The sequence below is a fragment of the Limanda limanda genome, chromosome 11 (genome assembly GCF_963576545.1).
Source record: "Limanda limanda chromosome 11, fLimLim1.1, whole genome shotgun sequence".
Taxonomy (NCBI): Eukaryota; Metazoa; Chordata; class Actinopteri; order Pleuronectiformes; family Pleuronectidae; genus Limanda; species Limanda limanda.
Window position 1 is genome coordinate 23,529,007 of NC_083646.1, and position 27,075 is coordinate 23,556,081.

The 27,075-nt window shown below is 39.1% G+C and overlaps 1 protein-coding gene across 3 annotated transcripts; it reads right to left on the minus strand.

Moving 5' to 3' along the window:
- Nucleotides 1-389: 389 nt before the first annotated feature.
- Nucleotides 390-26,005, minus strand: mroh1 (maestro heat-like repeat family member 1). Of its 3 annotated transcripts, none has more exons than XM_061080859.1 (45): nt 25,938-26,005; nt 24,983-25,093; nt 24,713-24,858; nt 22,839-22,970; nt 22,590-22,752; nt 22,054-22,152; nt 21,682-21,833; nt 20,970-21,110; nt 20,700-20,792; nt 19,019-19,097; nt 18,612-18,725; nt 18,319-18,392; nt 18,004-18,126; nt 16,726-16,833; nt 15,999-16,143; nt 15,801-15,841; nt 15,268-15,409; nt 15,005-15,057; nt 14,658-14,765; nt 13,690-13,809; nt 13,468-13,590; nt 13,185-13,331; nt 12,750-12,776; nt 10,380-10,502; nt 10,178-10,257; nt 9,651-9,792; nt 9,277-9,372; nt 8,851-8,955; nt 8,250-8,385; nt 7,819-7,931; nt 7,424-7,576; nt 7,147-7,203; nt 6,838-6,935; nt 6,510-6,675; nt 5,975-6,144; nt 5,691-5,828; nt 5,078-5,192; nt 4,716-4,862; nt 4,534-4,600; nt 4,153-4,274; nt 3,794-3,943; nt 3,130-3,264; nt 2,679-2,781; nt 2,427-2,492; nt 390-2,334 (listed from the first exon to the last, which is right to left on the minus strand). In XM_061080859.1, the coding sequence occupies exons 2-45, from the start codon at nt 25,002-25,004 to the stop codon at nt 2,258-2,260; spliced, it is 4,911 nt and encodes a 1,636-aa protein (XP_060936842.1). In that variant the 5' UTR covers nt 25,005-25,093; nt 25,938-26,005; the 3' UTR covers nt 390-2,257. The 3 variants fall into 3 exon arrangements, with proteins under 3 accessions (XP_060936842.1, XP_060936841.1, XP_060936840.1); XM_061080858.1 differs by having other exon boundaries at nt 10,178-10,299; XM_061080857.1 differs by lacking the exon at nt 25,938-26,005 and having other exon boundaries at nt 10,178-10,299; nt 24,713-24,855; nt 24,983-25,082.
- Between the last annotated feature and the right edge of the window lie 1,070 nt (nt 26,006-27,075).

The window sequence follows — 27,075 nt, forward strand, 5'->3', positions numbered from 1 at the left end:
TAATGAATAGCAAAAACCTGAGTGACCAACATTAAAGGTTTAGTGTGTAGAATTTAGTGACATCTAGTGGTAGAGTTGCATTTTGCAGCTGAATACCCCGCCATTACCTTTCCCTTCAAAACATGGAGAACCTGTGGTTGCCTTCAGTAGTCATAATAACTTGTCTAGGCTACTGAAAAAAAAACATGGCTGCAACCATGAAGAGGACCTGCTACCAATGTAAATATAAAAACAAGAAAGAAAACAACTATTTTTACAATTTAGGTATACACTTATATATATATATATATCATTTTATTTTCAATATCTGCCAAAAGATCCCTTTCACGTAAATCATTGGACCTATAATACAGCAACAACAAGACACAAAATAATCAAACATCAACATCTACGTTTGAATGAATCTGTTTATTCCTTCATTTTTAATATATTGATTTTCATCATCCTCATCATCCTCTCTTCTGGTTGTGTAACATATGAAAAGTGACGTGCACACAAATTCACTCGGACACACCCAGATATGAATCTTTGAAAATTGCCGTACCGTTTTGTATCACACATCCTGACAAATGACAATAACAAGATTCAACATGTAGAAAAAAATAAGATGACATGAAAAATCATATCAGTGGTATATAGTTTATAACAGCTGAGAGAACACTGCTCATTCCTGTTCGTCATTCACCCGAGACCAAGACATAGTGTTAGAAGGGGCTAGAAGCCACAAGTCCCTGTTTGTAGAACGTCTAAGCCGAGAAATACAGATGCAGGAGCAGGCTATTTACTGGTTAAATAAGAGTTTTACCAGCTTTTAATTTCCCACAAAGACCTTATAACGCAATAAGCAATACAGACAATGGATGGATAGACAATGCACGAAACTTATCACATTAGGTGAAACATCTGTCTTCCTCCTACATTACAAACAACCACACATTTTCTCCTGGAAACAGATTTTTCTCAGTTATTCATGAGCAAAGAAAAAATGATGTAAATGTGGCTTGTGACTTGTGAAGGAATTCAGCTGAGGTTAGTTTTTGTGTCAGTTCTAAAAAAAGGGACCACGTGGCAGAAGCTTAAAAGTGCAACGGAAACATTCAAGCTGTACAAACACATAATCAAACAAAAAGGTTACAAACACCCAAAGTGTATTGCTTTCACCTGATTCTCCGCTGGGTACTTTGTATCCCACTCTTGTAATATGGAGTAAAACATGTGGAGCATCCTTAAATAATACAACATATTTACATGTCATTAAAGAGGCCTGCTAATTGTACAAACTCACTCAGTTGATGGGAGAAATTAAACTGAGACAACCTTAAGTGCATTCAAACAGTTAGAGAGAAAATCATTAACAACATCTTTATAGATATATGACATTAACAGACATTTGGCACAGACTGTTGTCATGGCTACACAGGCTGGTTTCACCGTGTAACACTAGTAACTCTGACTGGCTGGTTGAAGAGATACATGTTTAATGTTGAATCAGAATGACTAACTCTGTACCGTTATTTAGCTGGTACAGATATAGAAACAGATCATGATTGTAATGCAGTTCTTGTGCATTTTGATTCACCTGTTTTTTTTTATTATAAATATTTGTACTCAACTTAACTAATCTAAAGGGTTGAATTGCATTTTCATGGAGGGTGAGATAAAGCTAAGAGCAAACGTACGGATACCAGACACACACATATAGAGTAGCAGCCAGTCATGTGAGATATTTCTTAAAATGTTCCTCCTCTCATTTGCACATAATATCTGAGGAAACTACAGATTTATTCTAAAATAATGTTTAACTCTAGTAGAAGCGTGTTTTTAAACTTTGCATTAGGAACTTCATGTAAAGTCTATTTCATGAATGCAACACAGTATATGTCTGGTATTGTCACACTGACTAATCACCAGATGCTACGGACAACGTCCATCTGTCATTAGCAACAGTCTTTGGTCACTAAAGTATAGTTCAGTATAGTATAGTATGGTTCATTTCAAGCTAAACAACCAGTATGTGCATGTGTGTGCATAATATAATGCGTGTGTTTATTATTTGTAGGATTTTGTAACATTGGTAAATGTGAGTTTCACCGTCTTGTTTTAAAGAACATTACAGGAATTTGGTAAATTTACATCTTTATAAAATGACAGCACAGTTTAGGATCTGCATGTTTTTGTAAAAACAGCACAGAATCATGTATTTTATGTAGAGAGAAGACATACAGCCTGACTAAAGGAAACATTCATTTTGTGTGTCTCACAGGAAGTGTCCCATGGCCTCAGCAGCCTTCGCTCTCACCACTGGATCTGGATCTTGGAGCAACATGACTAAACCTGTTAGTGAAAGATTTAAAAATAAAAAACGTTAAAACCAGTCGACAATAACAGATTCAGAAGTAGAAAATGACGGTCGGACAATGCGTCACCTTTAGTGATGGTTCCCATGTTGAGGTGGGAGAAATGCTCCTCTGGAAGATTCCCCAGCAGGAACCCTGAGCGCACACACACGGATTCACATCTTATTATCAGGTCACATCAAACATGTGAAGAGTTTTCTCTGTGTTCTGTATTTTAGGGTGGCCTGTGTGTTGTATGATGCAGCTGTCGTAAAATAATATTTAATATAAAATGTCTTAATGTATTAGATTATTTATAAAACAGTAGTGTTGGACTCATACCTATAAACATAGCAGCTCCCGCTCTGACCTCAGACCAGTTGCTCTTGAAGAACTGGATGACTGAGATGTGGTAGAAGTTCAACATGCCTGCAAAGTCCTCGATCTACAAACCACAACACATGAAGCATCAGACGACAAGAACCTTTTCTTAATTAGTTGACAATATCAGAATCTCATCTTGCTGAAAATTGTTGCAGATTAATTAAAAGTCCTGTTTGGATTATGTCATGCTTACACAGTTTGACTGATGTATGTCTGACAGCTGTCTACATACTGTATATCATATAATAACCTAAAGCTCAAATACTGTGTCTCAACACTAAACACTCCTATAGAGACCACAAGCACCAGCTGTAGCTCCGTTACCCTGCTGCTTCCACTCACTATCTGTGAAGACACATCAAACACTTGGCAATACATTTACGAATTTGTTTCTGACTCTGTGTCTCACCAGGTACTTGGTGAGGTCATTAATGAATTCCCCATAGTGCAGGCTCTTGTCATCGTGGAGGTGGTTCTGAAACATGGTAGTGATCTTCTCTGATCCCACCACAGGAGCGCACACACGCATCGCATACTTGCACGCCTGAACAAACAATAAAATTAAATCCATAATTGTAAGATACAATCCTAGACTGTACTAGTACATCTTCACACACTGTGTTTATGTGTGTGACTTTGTCAGGGGTTGGGGTTGCTTATACAAAGTCGGCACAATGCCATAATACTAAATGCAGTGCAACAGTCATTATTGTTGTATTGGACTTAATGGCCACCAACATTTTCAACTAATTTTAGAACCTTTTACACAACAGACATTAAATTTGGATTTAGGGCCATTAAAGAAATCACTGATTCTTTTTTGAGACATATCTGACCAACTGTAACCACTAGTAATTTAGTTGATCCTTTTTAGTTCACATCTTACATTATCCATGTCATGTTCTACATTTTTTTCATTATAGGAAATGTTTTGACTTATTTTAGGCTACCTTTAAAAGTTTACTCTAGACAATGAAGAAATATCTTGTTTAATAATCTTTTTGCCTGACAGTTACAGCCCCTTGCCAGTAGGAGTTGCTGCGGCATTCTTCGTTTGAATGCATATTTCCTACCTTGACCACCTGTGGGTTGGGGTCAACCAGGTGCAGCAGCAGGCTGACCAGAACATTGTGGATCTGGTCTTTGAACACTTGCTCTCCTGAGCCAAACTTGGACAGGTTCCCCATGAGGAGGATGGAAGCACAGCGGATCTCATCGTTCTCCTAGATGAGTACAAAATGCTGTCAGTGTGTCTCTGTCAAGCATTCAGAGGTCAAATCAGCTCAGACAATAAATACTGACTTGTTGTACTATTAGTCTAAAAATCAGCACTGTATATAACAGATGAACCTAAAATCTAATGGTCAAAAGGATTCTGAGAATTTCTGTATTATATTGTATCTGCATCTTAAAAGAAACGAGAATAACTTACACTTTCTAAAAATGGTTTAATCTTCATGAAGATGTAAACCACCAGTAATTGGACGTTCTTCTTATCCAGGTAGAGCAGAACCTTGGACAGACCCGACATGGCCTCAAGAGTTATCAATTTACCTGCAGCAAGACCAGAGGCCAGATATTAAACAAGAGATGCATTTCAATCAATGACAACCAATTCAATATGAGAGGCTCAACATGTGGTATAATTAACACGATGGATGTGGTGAAGAAAAGTGAAACTAAAACCAGAGTGCAGATTTTATGAAACTTCTTCAATCACTTTAGGATTTAGTGCAATAAATCAGGTGAACCACACAACACATGATTGTAACTTTACTTCTTACAGCAGAGGATATGACTGTTGCTGACTCACCTGGATCATCTTTCTCTTCCATGCCTGAACTCATGGCTGCCAGCAGCTCCTTAGCATATTTATTCACCTGGTGGAGGAGGGAGGCACGGGAAGAACATTGTGAGTGACCTAATGGCGGCAGTCATGTGTGTACTTTGTAGCGCAGAAAAAAATGTGCTCTAGTGTGTAAGTGTGTTCTGTACTTTTTCAGGTGATCCCACTGCGATATTGCCCAGCCCTCGTACAGCCAACATGCGGACGGTGCAACAGGGATCTGATATCCTCTCCATCATGTTGTTCATTAAAACATCGATCAACATCAGCTCCGTCACCACGTGATGGTTTAACAGCTGGACTCGGGAAAAACAGCAGAGAAACAGAAAACACATCACGTTATTCATATTTCTGACAATGTTCTGGCTTTTTTCGTACTAAACATAACCTAATACAAAAAAAGTCAGTAGGAATGAAAACATCATTGTTAGAGGTTGAGAGATTTAATCATCATTTGACATCGGGCCACCTCGTCACACAGAACAATTACAGATAAATCATGATTCATCACCTCAGAGAAGAAAGCAGTGACGGTGATTCTTTGGCATTCATAGATGTTGTTTAGGGAGGGACACAGACACTCCACGATGGAGGGCAACCTGGGACCAGCATGTTTAGCCATGGCCCTACAGACGAGCAACACATACTCAGATTTACACTCGACAGTATATCCTGATTGGAGATATTATTCAGAACACATGTATTAATTGATATGAGAGTGAAAATACAGGAAAATAACTCTTTCATCATAAATCTCAAAATATGGACGATGTTTATGTTCCATTGCCCCGTGTGCCGCCATAGCCAGAAGGACTCACACAGAGGCAAGTAAAGAACAGGCCCGAGGTCTGCAGGACTGAGAGCTGTGTGCTTGTTGTGTGAATATGTGCAGCATAGTGGTATCTAGCAATGTTATGCTGCCTGCCAGCCGAGGTTATTAAAAACTTTACAGATGTCTTAAAATGTGATCGGCATGGGCAGGATCTATCCTGCAGCTGCCGATGGTCGGACCAGAAAAAAAAGTGAAGCGATGGCTCTTAACACTACGTTAATACGAAGCACTCCTGGTATCAGACAAAATGTGACAAAATGCATTCAGCTAATTAATGTGAGTAGGTTTCTACCTTGCTAGTAGTGTAATTCCAGTAACGTGTGTATTTTGTTCCCTCATTGCATCCCAGGCGTTATCCTCATCCAGTCTTTTCATTACATCATCTAACTGGGCTCGTGCTAACAAGATTCTCAGGGCATCAGCTGCGACACTGAAACAAAAACAAATCAAAAGACAAAAGATTTAAACAAACAATCAGACCCCCAAATCCAGGATTAGACCTTTTCAAAACTTTGTGTAGGAAACTCATCTGTTTTTTTACTAGATACGTATAACAAGGTTAACAAAGATGCCCACCCTGCTACATGGAAAGAGGCTACGTTCTTAACGTTGTTGTCCTTTGGTGCCGAGACGCCGACACTTGCTCCAAGTCTGACAATGAGACAGGCGAAGAGCTGAGGAAACTGACTGACGGCCGGCTCCTGACTCTGGCCATTCAGTAGGAGCTCTTTGAGACCACACGTCATCTAGAAACAGAACAAACACAGACACACGTGCTCATGTAAACACAAGCATCATTCCCTTCAGTCATTTGTGTTTGGTACGGAAACACCTAGTGCACGAAATCAGCTGGAATGTTTAGTGCGTTCTTTAAATAGTGGGTGCAACCAATTTATGTTTTTGTGAAACTTAAGAATACCCCTAACCCTCAACATCATCTAATCAAAGCACAGGGAACTTAACACAGACAAGACTTCAACTGTTATGGGCTCATCTTGCGATACTCGTTGTTAACTGTTTGAAATACTTTCTATCAAAGAGGATGTACTTATATGCATAAAAACAATCATATTTGAGTATAAATATATTGAGTGACATATTTGTGACTTACAGCTAGCGGCTGGTTTGTGGCCACTTTTGTCATCCCTCCTCTTATCATGGACCCCTTCCTGTCTACATATGGCGCCATGATGAGAAACTTCTCCATCACCATCTCTATTATCTGATTGGCTACAATGGGATCTGCACCAAGTGCCATCCACATCTCACTGGTCCAGCTGGTAAGAAAAAAGAAAATGCACATTCATTAAATACAATCTTCCAAAAAGTTTTTGGTTCTAAGAGACATTAGAAATGATTTGTCCTCTAAAAACATAATGTGACAGTTGAAGGACTTGGAGGTTTGGAGGTTAACTTGATATAAAATGCATATAATATACCTGTCAAATGGAAGTGGTTGGTTAACTAGTGTATTAATAACTGTCTGTAGATGTTGAGAAGCCAGGATTAGCACGGTCTGTCCAACAGCCACTCGCACCTATGTACATAGACAAAAATTAAATAATACTTGAGTTTTAGGTTTACTGTGGAAAAAAATAAAAGCTCATGAAAGTTGAGTCTGTGTGATTATTTAAAAAAAATAAACTATAATAATAATACATGTTTAGAAGTCATTAGAACTGATAGTAACAAGGCAAAGGAATAATAATTATTGATAATAATTAAGTAATGCTCATGTTTTCTCCAACCTGCTCGTCTGTGACGCTCTGCAGACGAACATGAAGAACCTCCAGCATCTCTGGTACCTATAACACACACACCAAACAAATGCACACACACACACCAAACAACAAAGACAAAGACAAATAAACAGTTAGTGAGCTAATCAAGTACAAATGTGTTTACTTTATTTGCCTTTTGGAGTATGCAGACGTGTGTGTGTGTGTGTGTGTGTGTGTGTGTGTGTGTGTGTGTGTGTGTGTGTGTGTGTGTGTGTGTGTGTGCGTCCGGGTGTATATGTGTTACCAGGTCCTGCAGTCCGCCCCCTCTGTTCTTCAGCAGTGTGTTGAGGACGACAGACGAAGCTCTGCAACAATTTGTCTGACTGTCGACCAGCCCCTCAAACAACATGAACACCAACGTTGTCAGTTGCTGCTGAGGCAGACGCTTACTCATCACCTGACCCACACACACAGGAAAAGATGCAGTTACACGTTGCTGTGCTGTACATGTTGTTAGTTTGCCTGATATATTGACACAATCATTGTGGATTCCGGGTTAAGTAGAGTAAAACATAACAACATAAAACTGTAAAAAAGGTTCAAGTAAATTGATTGACACAAGAATTTAACAATAAACTAAAGAAACAGGGATTTTACAAACATAAATCTAAAGTTGCAATGGAGGAGTTCACATTGTACCTTAGTGAGGTCAGAGCAGGTCTTGTAGAGAACTGAGTGGTCTGGGTTTTCTAGTTTGTCTCTTAAGGGCAACAAACTGTCCACGGCTTCATCCTTATAATCCAGAGAGAAACCTAGACAAAAAGGTAATCACAAAACAACAAAGTGCATAAAACTAATCCTGATATATCTGCGTTTAGGTTAGGACTGCAGAGGCCTGGTGACATGTAAAACATTTGTAATTGTAAAAATTACTATAATTTTGATGTAAAATGATGCTCTGTTAGTTTAATTTCGGACATGTAAACCCACACTGACTTAAAAATGCAGTTTAATAATAGCAGGTCTCAGACTGGGCTTCTCAGCTCCATGTCATATAACACTCAAACAAACCTTAGTCTAACATGTAAAGGTCAACCCAAAATCATCAAGTCACTAAAACAATGACATACCTTCATATCGTAGCTGTATATAGAGCAGTGTGTAGATGCATTCAATAGCAGCAGTGCGTACAGCAGGGTGAGGGTCTGAACAACGGGGAGACAGTCGGCCCAGCAAAGCTCCAAGGTTGTGGAAGGATACCATGTTCTGAACAAAGAAATAGAAGAAAGAAACACACATAATGTTGTACATGTATGTGATGACATCATTATATTTTGTTACGTTTGGTGCAAAACGTGTTTATAACTTGCAGCAGCTCCAGAGTGGTGGGAGAGGAGAAGAGAAAATGGGTTTGAAATTCTAAATTCTAAATTAAGAAATCTATTAAATCAATATGTTGTTTATTTAGCTAAATTTGGTGACAGCACAGCTCAAAAAACACATGATATATAGATATATAAAATGTATAGCACAATTTCAGTCCTTTTATTATTTATCAAGGTTTATTGACATACTATTATTATCTTAGTTTGTACAGATTTTAGATATATGCATAGTTAAAAGGGTTTCTAGAAGTTATGATTGATGAATGAGTGAATACAGAGCACAAGTGAAGGTCTGGTCGTATGTGTAACTTCAAATATTTTCAACCCAAGTGAGTAGTGTGTGTACCTTGACAGTCAGGTTATCCAGGTAGTATGACAAGATGCGAGCAGTAGCCATGACAGCTCTCTCTCTCTCGTGGTCCTGTCCGGAGCTCAAGTATGATTCAATATGCTGCACAGGACAATAATACACATCATATCTCAGACAACACAGGGAGACTGAAAGACACAGCAAGGAAAGTTCATGATGCCAACTCAGTTTTTTTTTGAGAAACAAGTCAAGGAGACTGAAGAGAGGAGACAAAGGGGGAGAAGTGGAAGATTCAGTTGATGCTGGTTGGACAACTTTATTTCCTTTTTTCTTGCCTGGAAACTAAATACCAAGACTCCCTTTAACGTTTTGCTTATTTGATAAATAACATGATCTCAGTGTGAGAAATTAGCAGTAAGCTGAACAGGAGAAGATAAATTAGTTTGTAACACGATGTCTCACCTTGAAGACATTCTGCAGGCCGTCAGGTGTGGGGTCCTTGGCCAACACACTCTTCAGCAGCTCCTGCAGTGCAGCCAATGTGTCTCTGTGTAATGCCTGTACAGATTTACCAGGACATGTTAGACTGATAACACAATAATGTCTGGAAATAGTCACACACAGTGTTTGAAGGTGGAATGTGAGTAGTGACCTGCTAGGCTCCAGAACGACCAGACATTGTTTTTATTATTTGTGTAAAAATCCTGCTGATCTGCTCATGATAGTTAGCTTAATACCAGTGGTGGCACAAAACAATGAACAGCACATTTGTGTGGTAGCATCAGTGTTGTAGTATTGCATGCGTGTGCGCACACATCTCTTTTGCTTTCTATCACCTTTCTCTTCTTGGGGTCCAGAACCTCGTCGTCTTTAATCTTCTCTGGAGTTTGTGTCTCAGGTGGCAGAGAAAACACACTGTTCACACAAATCTTCAGTAAATCAAAGCTTTCATTCTCACTCAGTGCAGGATCCAGAGGTCTGAATAATTGAAGGTCAAAGATAAAACTGTAGATTCAGTAATGTGAATGATGTGTGAAAAGCAAATATATATATATATACGTATGTGTGTGTGTGCGTGAATATGTGGTCTGCTGTATGTCTTAAAGTTGCATTTCTGTGGTTGAGATTAAGTTTAATCAGTGGAAATGATTATGCAATTATGAAGTACCCCTGATATCAGAGGTATGTTAACTTCAATAGCAAACAGAATTGTCTGTATGATCAAAACCACCAGGGCTCATAAGTAGTAATAGTTTTAAACACATTGAGAGAAGGAGGTTGCAGTTTTTCTGTGAACCTATGAATTGTAGTTTTCAGACTACAGAGAGAGAGAGTCCAGTAATTTTACTGAAGTGAAGGATACATTAGATTGGAACATGTGGTCATCACAAGGTGGCGCACTGGAGTCCGCAATGAGTCAGCCGGCTCTGCTTTAATAAAATCCTGACCAGAGTTTACATGGACATCAGAGGGAAAGATCAGAAACTAATTAAAATATGATAAAAATAATTGCTGCTGCAACTTCACCGTTATCAACTGTTAAAGTGACTGATCTTCATACTGACCAGCATAACGCCAATGAGCTCCTGTTTGCGAGAGAAGACATAGCCTTGTTTCTTCACACACACGCTGATGGCTTTGCCTATGAGGCCAACACTCTGAATCAAACTTAGTTTCATCGTCAGGTCCTAGATTAGAGCAGCACACACATAAAGAAGACACAGAGACAAAAAGAAACAAGAAGAAATAAAACAGGAAAAATGGTAGCACATACACAGATACAAAGATACCGGTCGAGAGGAAAAGTAGGCTAAACATGAATAAAATTGGATAATTGCATTTTCCAATTTATCAGGAATGCAAACAGCAAGGCGCACGTCAGCTCCTTCACCAGATGCAACTCTACAAATAGCCGAGCAACAGCAAAAGAAATCCAGAATCAATGTAGAAATGATTCAGTCAATCAAATCAATCCAATTGTGATATTGCAGATTGATCCACCATGCCTATGGATAGCAAAAGTTAGAAATCAGAGTTGTGTGATTAGAGATTGTTTCAACAGCAAACCATCAGCAGGCTCTGACAGAAGAGCATTAGGCCTGCAGGCCCAAGGTTAGGAGTTTGCAAGAAATTTACAAAAATCCATTCACATAGTGGGTGAGTGTTCAGTCAGCATTTAAAGAACAATCCACCAGAAAGACAGAATTACTAGAACTAAGATTGCAAATCATATAGAGAGACAGATGATCAGGAAATAAAGCTGCATGTGAGATGGCTATTTAAAAATTCTTTATATTCAATTTGGTTCACGCTGGTTTGATAACAGGTAGAGGAAATTAAAAAGCAAGCTTATGTGGAATTGGAGTTTAAAAACTCATAGTCCTTTAAATGCAAGATTGTAAATGCAATCTAGTAGGCATGTTACTGGTTTTACATTAGTAGGTTATAGTGATAAACCACCTCAAATCCAGCTCAGAGTATCAATCTGATTAGAGACATTTTTACTTTTTAGTTGAAATTGTCCACAAGTGAAATACATTGGAACAGACACAAGTGAAGCTGATCTGCCAATGTTATATAATGGAAATTACAAACAACAAAAAAAACAGCCACCAATCTTACTCTGGATGAAGCTTTGATACTCAAAAGATTGTTGGAGGTGTATCACTTAAAGCCAGGGTTGGTAATCCTGGAAACCCTCAACCATCGGCCCTCTTGTCAAAGCTACGCACCCAAAGCACATAAATGTGCACTGACTGACACCTGCTCAAAGCCGACTTTGCCATGAATCCATCGCTATCTTCTGGCTGTCATGTCTTCTTCAATGGTGCATGCCTCCCCGACTGAAGTCTCTGATCATGATCTGTGACGGGCATTGATCGTGACAATTTCAGTCCTGCAAGGGCTACTGACTAATTTGGCTGGACAGCGAGTTGAGAGAGCGACTCAGTTTTCAATATGATTATGACACCGAACATAGTGCACCGGGGGAAAAAAACAGAAAACTCTTCTCCTGGCAATGGAAAAGGAGGCAATTAGTTTTTTAGCAGGTTTACCCATGTGTAAAAAAAAGTATGCCCAAAAATGTTGGTGTAAAAGGGGTATAAAATAAAAGTGTAAATTACTGACCCTACCTTTAAAAACTACATTTCACTGAGGGAAAGCATTTACACAACTAACATCAACTTGAAACAGTAATTTGTTCCCAACTAATAAAATATCTTCACAGAAGTTGTTTTACTTTCACTTTTTTTCCAGATTTATAGGTCATTGTACCCTTCACTTTTGACAACTTAAACATAACCACTTCATCTTTGAGTCCATGTGAAAACTCATCAAAAGTTGAAGAAATTCCCTCAAGCAGTCTTGAGATATCACATTCAAGAGGCCGGAAAAACAGAAACATACTTTGTGAGGCCACCGGGACCGTGACCTTGACCTTTGGCTACCAAAATCAAGTGAGTTAATCCTTGACTCCACGTGAATGTTTGTCCCAAATGTCTAAGGATTCCTTGGTGGCGTTCCAGAGGCATCACAATCACAAGGCATAAAATGTGTATTGTGAGATCACAGTGACCTTGACATTTGAACACCATATAGAATCAGCTCATCCTTGAATCCACGTAAATATTTGTACCACATTTGTGAAAATTCCCTCAAGGCATTCTTAAAATATAGCATTCATGGGAATGCGACGTACTTAATGCCATAATTTACTACATAATGCCACTGGCACACGCATACAAATTAGTTGCAATATTGTATCAAGCTCCTCTTTTTGGAGTAGAAGACTTTCAGTAAAGATTTTAGTGATAGTACCACCACAAGCGTGTGGAACGGATTTTAAAAAAGCGTAAAGAAAAGCAAGTTGAAGTTAGAAAAGAGCAAAGGTCTGAGAACGGAGATAGACAGCCCGTGTTTTCCTGTGATGATACCTTGGTCTCTACTTTTATCCCCAGAACCTGTATGAAGCAGAGGTGATAGAGTCATGAGCTCACATAGATACACAGCCGTTACCTGAAAGTTTAAGTTCTTACATCTAATTTGCTGCTGACTCAACCAGAAATGTTTTATGTGATCGTTACACTCTTACTTCTTCCAAGTATATGTAAAAGTATTAAATGCGATTTCTTGTGATGGGGGATTAAAATGGTCGAGACATATCACTCTATTTGAAATGCTATATGTTTATCAAGTCAGTACCTATAATCAATACGGAATGTAACCTAAAATATAAAAACTCAAACTATATTACTTTTGAAGCCGAATTATTATCATCACTGTATGCAAATTCTCTCCTTAAAACAACATGCCCTCCGAGAACAGTCTCCTTTACAATCCCTGCCATGTTGCCTTAGAGCTAACATTACCTTTGTTTTGAAGTGTTTGCTGATGCAGCGCAGGATGTCTTGATCTATGCGGTTAAGTATTTTTTCTGGAGGTGCATTCAGAGCCACTTGACCATAACACAGGATTAATGTGCTTTTCACCTTCTCCACCTCAACATCATTACGGTCCTGAGGAAAAGGAAAGGAAGGAGAAATGAAATAAGGCAATTGAAACTATTTCAACAATGTTAGGACAAACAGATGTGAAAAACAGAGTGATGTAACAAAACTGTCATTTAGGATAAACTGTGAAACTTCTCCATACTTTGAGTAGGTTGAAAATGCTTGGTGACTTCTTGAAGGCATCTGATTTGCCAAACTCATCCAGCTTAGCCAGAGTTCCCTCTAGGTGGCTGTTAGCACATAGACCAACACCCATCGCAACTCCCTGATAGAAAGAAAAGGTTGGAAATTTTCTACATATTAAAACCCTAAAATATTCATCAATCAAACTGTGGCTCTGGTTAATTCAACGCCACAAATGTACCTCTCTTTCCACAGCGTCATTGTGCCGTGCTGTGAGGAGGACTTCCTGCAGTTGTTTTTTCACCAGCTCCTTGTTGAAACAGTGTTGGAGAGTCACTCCTATGCACTGATACAGGAAACTCTACAGTAGACAATAAAAAGACAGAGACAACAAAATGATGTTTGATAATTATATTATTATTATATATAAAATTACAATACAGTCACATATGCTGTGGTAATCCACCTATGTTGCTTATGAATGTTAGGTATATTGACTCACATTATTGTGTTAAATCTAAAGCAAAAAACAATATTTAAAAAAAACTACATTCTAAATGATATTCTCCATATTCTGCATTAAAATACTCATTCTATATTACACATTATATAGGCCATATTTTATATTCAGTATTCTATACTATATTATATAGTATTCTTTATTCTACATTCTTTTCTTCATATTCTACATTCTTATTTTTTATATTCTATTCTAGATATTCTACATTTTACACTCCATATTTTACATTCTGTCTTATGTATTCTATATTCCTAATTCTTTATTCTACATTCTTTTCTTCATATTCTACATTCTTATTTTTCATATTTTATTATCTATTCTACATATTCTACATTTTACACTCCATATTTTACATTCTGTCTTATGTTTTGTTTATTCCATATTCTACATTCCCTATTCTGTATTCCACATTTAATGATTCTATATTCTATACTCTATATTCTGAGAAATGTAGAGAAACCTGAGGCAGTTGAGTCAGAAGAAGGTAAATTTTAAAAAGGTCATGACCTCCACGGGATCAGGAGCCAATGTTCAGCTTCTTGAGTTTTTCTAGAATTTAGAGCTCAGCAACTCCACAAAGCAGTAATCTAATATCATGGGACAGATGTTTGTGACTGAACTGAAGCAGTAGCTTGTAACCAGCTCGCTCTTGATTTGTGAGTGAAATGAGGCAGTTGTTAAGCACTTACCTTCTCCTCTAGGTCGTTGTTATACGTGGAGATATAGCGCGTAGTCTCTGCTGCCAAATGACACACCCACTTGTCATCGTCAATAGTAACCAGGGTTTTAGAGAGGAACTGGATATAATGTCAGATAAAGACAGATTTAAATATTTACATATCACAAAAGACAAACACATGAAAAGAGGTCACTGACTACAGCAATTAATCTGTTCATGGGAATTGTCAGTTGAATTCGGATAAAAAACTAAAATATCTATTTTTTCCAAAGTTTTGGAATCCTGCAATGCTGATCAAGCAAAACACTGACACGTTATCATGTAAATTAGATAATGTTCCTATCGACAAAAGCTCACCTTCAGCAGCTTTTCATTCCACTGCCTCTTATCCAGGCTCTGTTCTGTTGTTTCTGAAAACAACAGTACACATATTCAGATTTCTCTACTATAGACGGAAAGGGAAACGCTGCACATAAAAAAGGCATAAGGACACAATAAAGCCTTTCTTCTCTGCTGCCACTGCAGACAAGACACTACATGTTGTGACAGTGGCATCACTTTGTGCACTGATGTTAAGACACACTGAATTTATAGACAGCATTATTTCTATATCTCCATACCCTCGAGTACACTCAGCAGAGGAGGGATCTCTTTATCCCAGTGAATCTCTGTATTGGGGTGAATGTTGACACTGAGGATTTGAAGGAGGGAGAGTGACGGAGCTCCGTGACCTCTGCTACTGAGCGGGAATGCTGCATTCACCTAAAACCACCACCACAAACCAGGACACAACATGCATGAAGATAACCAGACAATCATTAGGCATGATGAAGAGGACTATGTGCTCTGTATTTTCATATCTCACTTTAAATTAACTAGTTCTATTGGCAACCGTCACAATATAACTTCTAATTATTTCATAAAAATAACAACTAAAGCTGAAAATATTAATATATGTAAACTAAAGTAAATTAGACTTGATAACTAATATGGATTATTGGGCACTGTAAGTAATTATTCTACAGCATGGGTTGTGCTAAATTAATTACAATTAAAAACAATCTATTATTCTAACCTCTGACTGGATTGGATGTTTAATGAGCCACCATCATCAGACACCACTGAAGTGTATAATACAGTTTGCTTTACTTACCAGCAGTCTGATCATTAGTGTTTGAGGAGAGGGCAGATTGACTGGAGGAGAGAAATAAAACACAAATATTTTAAAAAGATCATTCAACAGAAAAGTTGTTTGTTCAAATTAATTTGTAATACTGCATTTTCTATGATAGACAATAAAACACACAACATTTAGTGATTATTTACTAACATCAGTAAATATGCGTCCTACCTTCCTGTGTAAAATCAATGTTAAAGCTTGGCTCCTGGTTCGTTTTCTTCTTGTTGCCCAGCACTATCAGACTCTTACACAGAGGGGTGGTGGCATTGCTGTATTGAGAAGGGGTGAGATAGTACAGCAGCTTGGGCCACAGCACCTACAAACCAAATACATGTGTTAAGTATTGAAGCAATATTCATCTATTTTACTTGTAAAGTGGACAACTTTAGGTCAATTAAATAAATGAGTGAAAGAAAGGTATCCCCAATAAATTCAATGTGAAGATAAAGATTCATGAACAAGCAAGTGCACAAATAAAAAATGTGCAACTAACATTACCGCCCTGTTGTTGTACGCCTCTGCCAACCATAGTATTTTGAGTTTAAGGTTTATTTCCATATGAGGTCTCTGTGAACTTTGACCACTAAAGTCTGATCAGTTATTCTTTGCGTAGAGGCCAAAAACATGTTTTGCTATGTCACTGTGACCTTGACATTCGATCACCAAAATGTATTCAGTTCATCCAGGAAACCAAGTGAACGTTCCCTCAAGGATTTCTTGAGATATCATGTTCACAATAATTGGACGAAACCACTGACAAAGCCAAAACATATTGCATTCTGCGGAGAGGAGGCATAACAACACCAGCAGTTAAATGATTTTGGCAACATAGATGAATTAGTCACAAACAAGGTAGACAGATGGAGTGGTGAGGATATCGTGAGGATAGTGTACATACATCAGCTAGTCGACCAACCGTGGTGGTCAAGAGATGAAGGGTGTTGTCACACATCATCCTCAAGGACTCATTCGTCACTTCCTCTGGATCCGTTGGCCTCTCGCCACGCTGGATAAACAAAGACATGTGCACAGATCAGAATACATATTTGACTTTCCTAATCTTCAGCAGTCCTTCTGTAGGAAAACATATTGGATCTGAACAATGATGTTTGAACCAATTTTGTTTTTGTACTGTATGCAGAAACTTTTTTTGTTTGTGTTTACAGACAGTAGTTCTCTCTTTTACTTTTGTGCTTTATTGGAAATATTTAAAGGGCCCATATTTTACACTTTTCTGGGATTTAATTTGAGGTATTAGAACCCTTAATATGATATATCAGTGGTTTAAAGTCTAAAAAACTGCTGCAATGTGTATTTCCATGTCCTGTCTTCTGCCTCTCTCTGGAGCTGCAGACAGAACAGGCTGTTTTCCTCTTCCTCTTGAGCCCCTCCTCTGATTGGCTGACTGCACTTTGAGTGACACTCGACCAGGCATATCACCAGTCTCATTCTGGCTCATTCACTCTGGTAAACACAGCTGAAAGTTACATTGTAATGTTTGGATACATCTATAAAATAACAGCCACATGTTTACAGTCGGTTACAACAGGATGTTTCTGAGCGGTAAGTTACACCGTCATCATGTCTGTTCAAGTTTTATCAGGACAGTCAGCCAATGGGAGTAACGTCCCGAGTTACAGTACGGAGTTTCACAATGGAGTTTCAGTACGGAGTAATGTCTACGTTACTGCTGCTTGCTCAGCAACAAGTCTGCTTGTTGTCTCGGTCGGCATGGAGGGGTGGTGGGTGTGGAGGTGATGGGGAGCGGGGCTGGTGGGTTCGGGGGCTGGACTGGTATCGGCTGGATGGGGCTGAGAGACGAGTGCGATCCCGAAAGACATCATACGGTGGACGAAGAATGAAACGAGACGTTTCAATAACATATTTCTTAGAATGGACTGAAAAAGTCTGTGGAGTGACTGTTTTCATACTTTGAGGGTCCCTGCTGAGCCACTTCAAGTCAGTACGGATAGCAAGAGTCCTGAAAATGTATTTTTACACAATATGGGCCCTTAAAACAGAATATGAAACAATATTTACTTTTGCTGTTGCCTTCCTATGCAATCACATAAGCCACTCACATACATAGGTGAATGAAAAATTATTAATTAACAACTTCAACCCAAATCAAATTTTCATCTTAGGAAATCTTAAGAATGAAACAGACAGAAGTCACCTGGTACGTGTCAGGTAAGGCGCAGTGTTGAACTATGAACCGAACCAGTAACTCTCCTCCCTCTAACTCTAGATAACCATGATGGGCCATCGCACTGATCACCTGGACCACACGCTTCTTCACCTGAGAATCACAGAAACAGAATCAAAGAGTGAGCAGCAACAATTTCCCAATTATCTGAGCAACAAAAGGTCTTTCACCATAAAAAAAACAAAATTACATAATTCAAATTATTGATCTTCAACTAATTTTGCGGAATACAGAGAGTCCACAAGCAAAATCTAGATATTCTGTGTGTGTGTACGTGTTTGTCACCTTGTTGCTATGGTCGGCCATTGGATGTCTGATACTGGCCAGGATCAGCAGCTTCTTACTCTCCATTGTAGAAGCTGCAAAACAAACATAACACTTAAGTCCAGGCATGTGACCGGATAACAGAAGATAAGTAAAGAAGAATAATCTATTCTGCTTGAGTGTGCTCAAATTTAAAAGATTACCCAGACTGAATGACTATCTAATTTTAACTTTTTTTCTGATGGCAAATAAACCACTGGAGTGTGTAAAGCAAAAGATAAGAAGGGCTGAGGAGTGTGTGCATCTTTTCTCACTGGTGGAGTTAATGAGGTGGCGAAGGACAGCCAGGGAGCCCATCCTGCTCCGCTCATTACTGTTCTCCAACTTCTGAAGAACAAACATCACCATTCGGTCTGGGAAGGAGTTAGCTGGAGGTGGAGGAGAAAAAAAAAAAAGAGAAAAGAGAGAAGGAGAGAGAAGTAGACCAAATGTCACAGTTAACATGATTATCTTGTGGCGTCTGACACACTAATGGATGATCTCATTACAGTTCTTGTGACTCCACAGAACTAAAACAGATAGAAAGGGCTGCTGCTTGTGAACAATATTCCTCACCATACATTTACCTCGGTCACCACAAACCTTCACATATTAGTGTCTAAACAATTAGCACAGTTAAACATACTAGACGGACACAAACACAACTGAGGAGCTTCAGTACCCAGCAAACTGAAGGAGCGCAGGACCTCGTTGTGGTTCTTGACAGTCGGAGGGTTATTGTAATCAGTGGGAGCAGACACCTGAGGAACAGAAGTAAACTGTTAAACACTGTTAAACACTGTTATACAGTACAATATAGCTGTTTTCAGACATGCACTGAACTCCAGATAATCTCCTGAAATCATCCAGAGGAGCTGGATGTGAAAACACAAATGTCAGAGTAAAAGGCTCCAGGCATTCTCTGAAAATGTTCCTTCTAACCCAAAGTAAAACCTCCAGACAGCCCACGTAAAAACTTCAGAGGTTACCGTGAGCGAGATGGTATGTTAACGACTTTTCTAACAGTCAAAAAAAAATATCTCAGGATGAAAAAGCAGGGCTATACATGTAAAGGACACCTAGGATATCAAGAGAGCTTTTGGTGAAAAGAGGCCAACACTGGAGTCGACATTATCTCCACAGCAGAATTTATATGTCACTCCCTGTTTTGTGCATGCTGCCTGCCAACCCCTCACCTGAATGAATTTCTGTGTTGTTATGAATGTGTCTGACCTGAAAATCTCTTGCTACATTGTTCATACTGTATGTGAAAGGCAAATTCTGGAGAAAGTCCAGACCCCATCATGCAGACATTCTCAGGAGTTCATGTCTGAAAACGGCTTATGAGTTCCGGTGGGCGCTAAGCCTCAGGTCACACATGAGAAGTTTAAGTAAAACCAGAGTCATTGGGTGTGTGAAATGAAACTAAAAATAAGAACTGAGAATATCTGAAGGAGCACATTTTTCTGAACCACCATTTTAAATCCAACAAGCAACTTGGAATTCTAAGCACTTTATTTGGACCTAATGAACTTCAGATATAAACATGTACAAGTGAAATATTATGTCTTCACCATACTGACACACAAAGATCTCTGGAAGAGTCATTGTGGTAAAATATTGCAACAGTAAAAGAGTGTCAGCTGACTCACAGGGTTATGAAAACATCTGGTTACAGTGGCCCTGTGACTCAATTTTGGCTTCAATATGGTGAGCTGTTCTGTCACTAAACAGGAAGACTGTGACACAAGGACTGAATTGCAGGTTGCATAAGGGGAACCCAGTCATGCGATAGAAAGTGCTGCAAAGACTGTTGGGAACCAGGAACTGACAGTCAACAGAGCAGATCCAGGTACAGGTGATTTCATGTTGAGGTGTTAACAAGTCTTAAGTGCTTCTGGTTTGCTTAAGGTCTGTCGCTTGGCACGCCCAGTGCTTTTTTTCAAAGCGCTTCCTCAAGTTCTGACTTGTTAACACTCCCAAAAGTAAGAACAAAAAAATCTCTCCTCTTTTAACAATATCTGACTCATTTATTTACTGCATTGACCAAAACACTATGTATTCCTATATATACACTGTATGTAAGCGTGTTTTGACTATGGGGGACCGGGCCCATTGCAGTTTATCTATAGACATTAGACAAAAATCATCCTTAGTGTCTTTTAAATATCTTTTTAATTCAGTTCTATTTTATGAACTGATTATCATTATTTTTCTTTGTCTTTGATCTTATTCTTTCTGTAAAGCACAGTGGAACTTTGTCAAGTGCTATTTAAATAAAGTTTAATATTTTATGTATTATTTAAGTTTTCTGCCTAGTTCCATCAGCTGGTTTACTCAACGTAAACTTTAGTAATGCCTACCTGTTGATGCAGAGCAAAGAGTAGACTGTCGAGTTGTGTCTCCAGCACTCTGCTCCCCATGTTGACAGAGGCATCAAGCACTTGGCTTAGACTCTGAGGCAGAAGAAGAAGAAAATACTCACCCTCTGAACATGTTTGATAAATCGAGTGTTTTTGCAGACATTTGACTGGAAATTTAGCTCAACTAAGGCACGTTATATCATAGCTCAAACAACACAAGATTTATATCAAAGAATCCAAACTACATAATCCAGCTCACTGAATACAAACCTTGCTGATGATGTAGTGCTCATTGTTTTTCTTGTACAAGGACAGGATGGCAGGAATGAGTTTGGGGAGTTGCTCCTCCAGTTTATCGCTGGCCATCAGATGGCACATAGAGCCCACTGCCTCTGCCACAGTCAGCCTCAACTAGGACACAACGCACGATGAAAAGATGACAGTTGACAGACAGGAAACAATTTGGTGAGTCACAAAGTGGTAACATCAACTCAATAACACCAGTTAATACAACTTCAGTCATTAGTTGAAAATCTGACAGTTCTGTAATCAGAGATTTACATTCACTTTCCAGGAGGCAGAATGGACATAAACAAAGAATTGTGATTACTTTGCTTTTAAGTCCCCATAGAAAATATACTCAAACAGGCACTGCTCGATTTAAAACGTGGTGCTAGTGCTTGATGCATTTAAAACGGCAACAGTAAATTAAGCAAAACCCCCTTACAGTATTTTCATTGTAATTCACATTTTTTAGTGTGACTTTTATATATAATGTTTTGCTATGATTCATAAAAATATATGCCCTCTGGACTGCCATCATCATCTTTGTATCCAAAGGTCAAAAGATAAAGCTTAAGCTGAGCTAAATTTGCATCATGACTTCAATCAATTATGCCTGAACACATGAATCAATTGCAAATGTTCATGTTCACACTGTGTAGTTTACTTTATAATCAAAAAATGAACCGTGTGACCTCACCTTTGACTCCCTGCTTTGTAACCAATTATTGAAGAGGATTTCAAAAGCAGCATAGATTTCACTGGAGAATGTGTCTTTCCTGACTGTGGGATCTGGAGCCTTGTCCAGGTTGGCCAGGTATTCCAAGATACTGTCGCTGAAATGACACAAGGCTAGAGGAAGAAAAAGAAAGAAAGAGAGATGGTAAATGAGGGAAAGTAGAAACAAACTGGTTGACACAACTATTAGAAAGGTTAGATAATTGTTTGTTTTGAAATGCTGAGGTTTTTGGAGCTGAGTACCTGGGAGTAGTTTTTTAAATCTTTTTTGGAGAGGGGTTGATAAGCTTCATTAATTAGGACAATTTAAATAAGTACGTCAGGTAGTTCTTACCAGAGGAGAAAACCCACTTCATGTTGTCCTGTTTGGCCATGCTCAGCATGGGCAGCATGGTGCCCAGTATAGCATTTAGGAAGGGTACCATGCCATAAACTAGGGAACATGAAGGAGAGCACACAATTAATACAGCAAATTATTACAAAGCACTTCCTTACTATGTTTTATATTAGAACAAATGTGCTACTTTGACACCCAGAGAACTAATGAATCAATAAACAACTGATCACAGTAACAGTAAGTTAGGCTTTATATATGCAAAACTGAGCAATTAAAAGAGTATAGATCTGCTCAGAGGAATAGGTCTGCTCAGAGGCTGTGAACTTGTGTAATTGCTACTAGAACAAGTGCTGGTGCTCAAGAGTTGAGGTAAAAGAAACAAAAAAACGGTAGATACAAACTGCATTTTTTAAAAACTGGTTTAACGGGTTCATGTCTTTCGTAATACCATTTGATAACTAGTGTTGTGAGCCCACGTGAGTGTGAGTGTGTGCGTGAGCGGGTGCATGTGTCATTTGTGAACATTTTCTTACCATTGGAATCAGAGAGGTTGGCTAATGTTTGGACCACAAAGAAGTGAGGTAGGACCCCAGGCTGGAATTTGTTTAATATCTCCTCCATGATGTCATTGATGTGCTTGTTACCCACAGCAACCAAAATGTTACTGGCTGCCTGTTGCCAGTCAGGGATTACCTCCTGAGAAGAGTAAGGAATGTCAGTATTCATCTGTTCTCTGGGATAATGAATAAATAAATAAATAGCTAAAATGTCAACATATTTACCTTTGATCGTGTCATCTCATCTGAGGCCAGAGAGATAATGTTTTTTATCCTGAGGGAACTGATCTCCTCTATCCTGCAGCTGGCTATCAGCTCAATAGTCTGAAGAACCACAACCCTGTGGCCCACCACCAGCTATAGGAGGAGAGGAAGGAGACAAAGAAAAAAGAGATGAAAAACTAACTGACTACACTGCATATTTTGAATAAAAATCATAAAATATATTGTACATATCCCTTAAACTTTTGGGCTTTTACGCAGTCATATAGAGGGCAGAATATGACTCTGTAAATGTAACACCAACCCAGTAAAAAAGGGAATCTAATGTGTGCCATATGACTGATGTGTTCTCAGACATTTCCTCAATTTAATGATGCCATCATCTGATAATCACATGTCCAGGGGCTGTGACAGCATGATAAGATGATGCAGTATCATAAATATAAACACCAGCAAAGTTAAAGATCATTGTGAAAAAAGAGGAAGTGTGTTAAATGTAAAACCTAAACTAGAATTACCGGCCTGCGGCTGTATGCCTCTCTCCACCAACCAGTGCAGTTTCAGTCTAAATACATTTTTAACTCATTCATATGAGGCCACCGTGACCTTTGAACATTTATCCCCCAAATCTAATCAGTAAATCTGTGAGTCTAAGTGAACCTTTTTGTCAACTTTGAAAATATTTCCTCAAGGTGTTCTTAGGATAACATGTTCACAAAGAGTTTTGTCAAGTCAAAGAGACCTTGACCTTTTCGCACCAAATTCTAATCAGTTCATCTTTGAGACCCAGTGAATGTTTGTATCAGATGGTTGTTCTTGATATATTCCATTCTCAAGAACTTAAGGTCACTGTGACCTTGACCTTTGACCAACAAAATCTAATCAGTTTCAACTGTGAGTCCAACAAAAAGTTTGTACTAAATTTGAACAAATTCCCTGAAGGCATTCTCAAGCTTATTGTGCTCCCAAAAATGGGAACTGAAAGATGGACGGATGTAAAACCCCAAAAAAGAATGCCTCCAACTACTGGCTTTCACCAACACAGAGGCATAAAATAATCAAAATAAATCTGATTAAGATTAAATATCCACTTACATTAGTGATTTTCTTATTTATTCTATTCAATGTAGGGAAAATGTTGGGATTTTAGATACTGCATATAGAGATGTCCATTTTGGATCGCAAGACTAGAAGGGTTCAATGGTTTTGCAAAAATGTATAACATATGTATTTGATCGCCAGAGCTGAATCATTTACACCTACAACTATTTACTGGAACGTTTTTTTACATATGTGAAACCGCTCACAGGGAAGTCTTGACTTACAGGCTGCTACTGTCTGTAACAGGCTGACACACCTTAGGGCTCTAAAATGCCTTGTAATTGTGACTAGCTTTACCAGATCAGTAGTAGAGTATTATTAGCTGGGGTCGATGCAGTGTAAATCTTTCATAAAGCCACGGACATGTCCATCAAGTACAGCTTTTCAAGGTTTGCTGACCAAATCTTGAGGGGACCAAAAAAATGTTTTCCCCTTATCAGGAACGAAATGCAAGGGAGGACTTTCCCTGCAGCTTCCACTCTGAATGTCTTAAGTATGATCACATGGTGCAGCCACAGTAAATGATCACTGCATGTAACTGTGACTGTGCTTGGTTTGAAACACTATAATTGCGTGTGGACATACAGTCATGCTTATCTGTCTTTCTGACAACGGCTTGAAAAGCTATTTGCATTATTCTTATTAAGGTGAGGTAAGAACACTGATAACAGCAGCAACACCAGCTAAACCTGATGTGTTTTTACAGACAGCTTGGATGTGTGACTGACACACTGGTATTGTGTTTAACATACTGGAGGTGTATTCTGGGGTTTTACCTTTGGATGTTTCAGGAGGTAGTCCTGACACATGGCTAACACTCGGTCTGGCTGCTGTTTTCCCAGCGTTAACATAGACTTTCTGACCTGCTCCTGGACCTCTGGGTCTTTATCATTGGCTGCATCTAGTAGAGCCAGGGTCACTTCTAGAGGGAAAACAAAACAGAACAAACATATCTGAAGAGGAAGCTAAAAAAGTAGAGAGAAAGTGAGTCAACACAAAAATAGAGGCAGACATAAAAACAAAGAGAAGAGAAGCGTAGAGCTCACGTTCCACATCTGTCCCATCCATGGTGGCAGCAGGAGGGTTGGCTCCCTGGAGCCTGTGGCTGAGAATGGAGCTTTCCTGCTGCGGATCAGATGGGCAGGGGCTACCTGGGGCTAATGACGATAAAGTATGATATTTAAATAAAGCGATCCACAGACTGCAATGTTCTTATTTTCACTTAACACCAGATGTAGGCATTTGGACATAGGAGAGTAAGAGAATACTTCTTTGTGCGGGACACTGTTTCTTATCCCAAACCAGGAGCAAAAAGAAGCTACACAGGAGTATATGTATAAGTGTAAGTATGCACCAGGAACAACTGATTAGCTGGTACCGTTAAAATACAGGTGATTTCTGAGGATAAACTTGACAAGCACAGTGTAATGGCTCCTCTGATTCACATGACTGACACACAGGCAGCCAGCAGAGCAGACAGACAGGAGAGGGGGGTTTCATTACAGCTGACCTCTGTGACAGCTTCACTAAAGAAGACTTTATGAGACAGATGAACTTCAATCGAAAGCTTTGGCAGTGACATAAGATCAACTGAGTTTTCTTCCAGCAAAACAATCTGTCACCAGCTTTTAACACTGAAGCCACTTCTTACAGAGCTGACAAGCAGCTGACTCTAACTGTACTGTTAGACATTAATGAGGCTGAACACAATGACATTTAACATAAACACAACCTAGTGTGAGCTAATAAAACCCCTCCGCTTCTTGTCTGTTTGTGGCTTCACCTTCAACCTGCAGCTCGGGTGCTGGTGATGCTCCCGAAGGAGCTAACCTGACACAACAGTCACAGTAGCATGCTAACCTAGCCTCTGCTGCTAAGGAAGAGCACCGCTAGCGTCCTCACGTCTCACACTGACAAGCTGATAGACATGCTAATAACGCTAGCTTACAGACTCCCCGTTAAAACAACAAGCTCCGGGGACAAGGCTGCTTCTTCTCTCACCTTAAACAGATCCCTGTCAGAGGCTCGGTCAGAGCTGGAGCCGTGTGTGTGTGTGTGTGTGTGTGTGTGTTGGGCTGCTGCAGGTGTAAACACGCCTGGTCATGTGCTTGTAGTCAGCAGGAACGTATCAGGCAGGGGGCGGGGCCGAGGGAGCTTCACAGCACTGATACTGTGACAGACCAACAAATCAATATGTCTGCGTGTGACTCACAGCTTTATTTGGGTTTCAATCTGCGATGAAAGAAGTCCGATCCCTTCATTAACCAGGATATAAAACACTAACCATTATAGGCAAAGTGCAGCTTTAAACATCTCTATACATCTTTATATATAGGAAAAATATATAGACCGGCTTAAAGTATTTCATGAGTAATTATTCAAGAGAGACCCCAAAATAGGAGCCACTAACAACCAACAAGGACTTTGAGATCGTAAAAGTCATCAAAGTCATCATTGCCCGGCTTCGCATCTTGAACTGGTCAGATTCTTGTCTTAAGTCCCTGTTTTGGCTCGTTGTTTTCTTTACCTGATGTTGCCAAATAAATCACATGGTTTGTGGATTAACTGCTGTTCAGCACTTTTGTTCTTAAGTGTTTAAACAGGAAAAGTCCAACTGAAGCCAGTGTTCTCAGACATGGAAACAAAAAGGAGTTAAGCATCAGTTATTTCTTGAGGAAATTCATTGCTCACAGACCAACGTTGTTCCAGGAATGATCTGCTCAGTATTCCAAAATTTCAGCCATCTGGTGTATATTATAACATATAATTAAAACACTGTCAGCTAAAATCTTACTGGTGAGCACACCTTGCATCTTCTATACACCAGCAGCTGCAGTACCAAGACCATCCTCACTGCTAGAGATGATTGTTCGGTCATTCCTGCATGTTGCTAATCCTGTATGGCTTAAAATCACAAATACAGATTTGTCTTTTGGCTTAGAAAACTTAAGATTGTTGCTGTTCCAAAGCTTCTCTAATAAAGGTTACAAATTTGAATTTTGACAACTACAGAGAATCATCAAACATCTGGGATTCTGTAGCATTAACAGGACAACGTCTGTGACACAAGAATAAGGAGAAAAAGATACGGCAGGGGAAAAAAGGAGATATGGTTTTGTCTTTATTGAACATGATGTTC

Coding starts and splice junctions, on each gene's coding strand:
- mroh1 (XM_061080858.1), bottom strand. CDS start 25,004: ATGGATGGGACAGATGTGGAAC. Junction 18,726..19,018: donor GCGCTCCTTCAGTTTGCTGG/GTACTGAAGCTC, acceptor CTCCACCTCCAG/CTAACTCCTTCCCAGACCGA. Junction 6,145..6,509: donor CCACAAACCAGCCGCTAGCT/GTAAGTCACAAA, acceptor TTCTGTTTCTAG/ATGACGTGTGGTCTCAAAGA.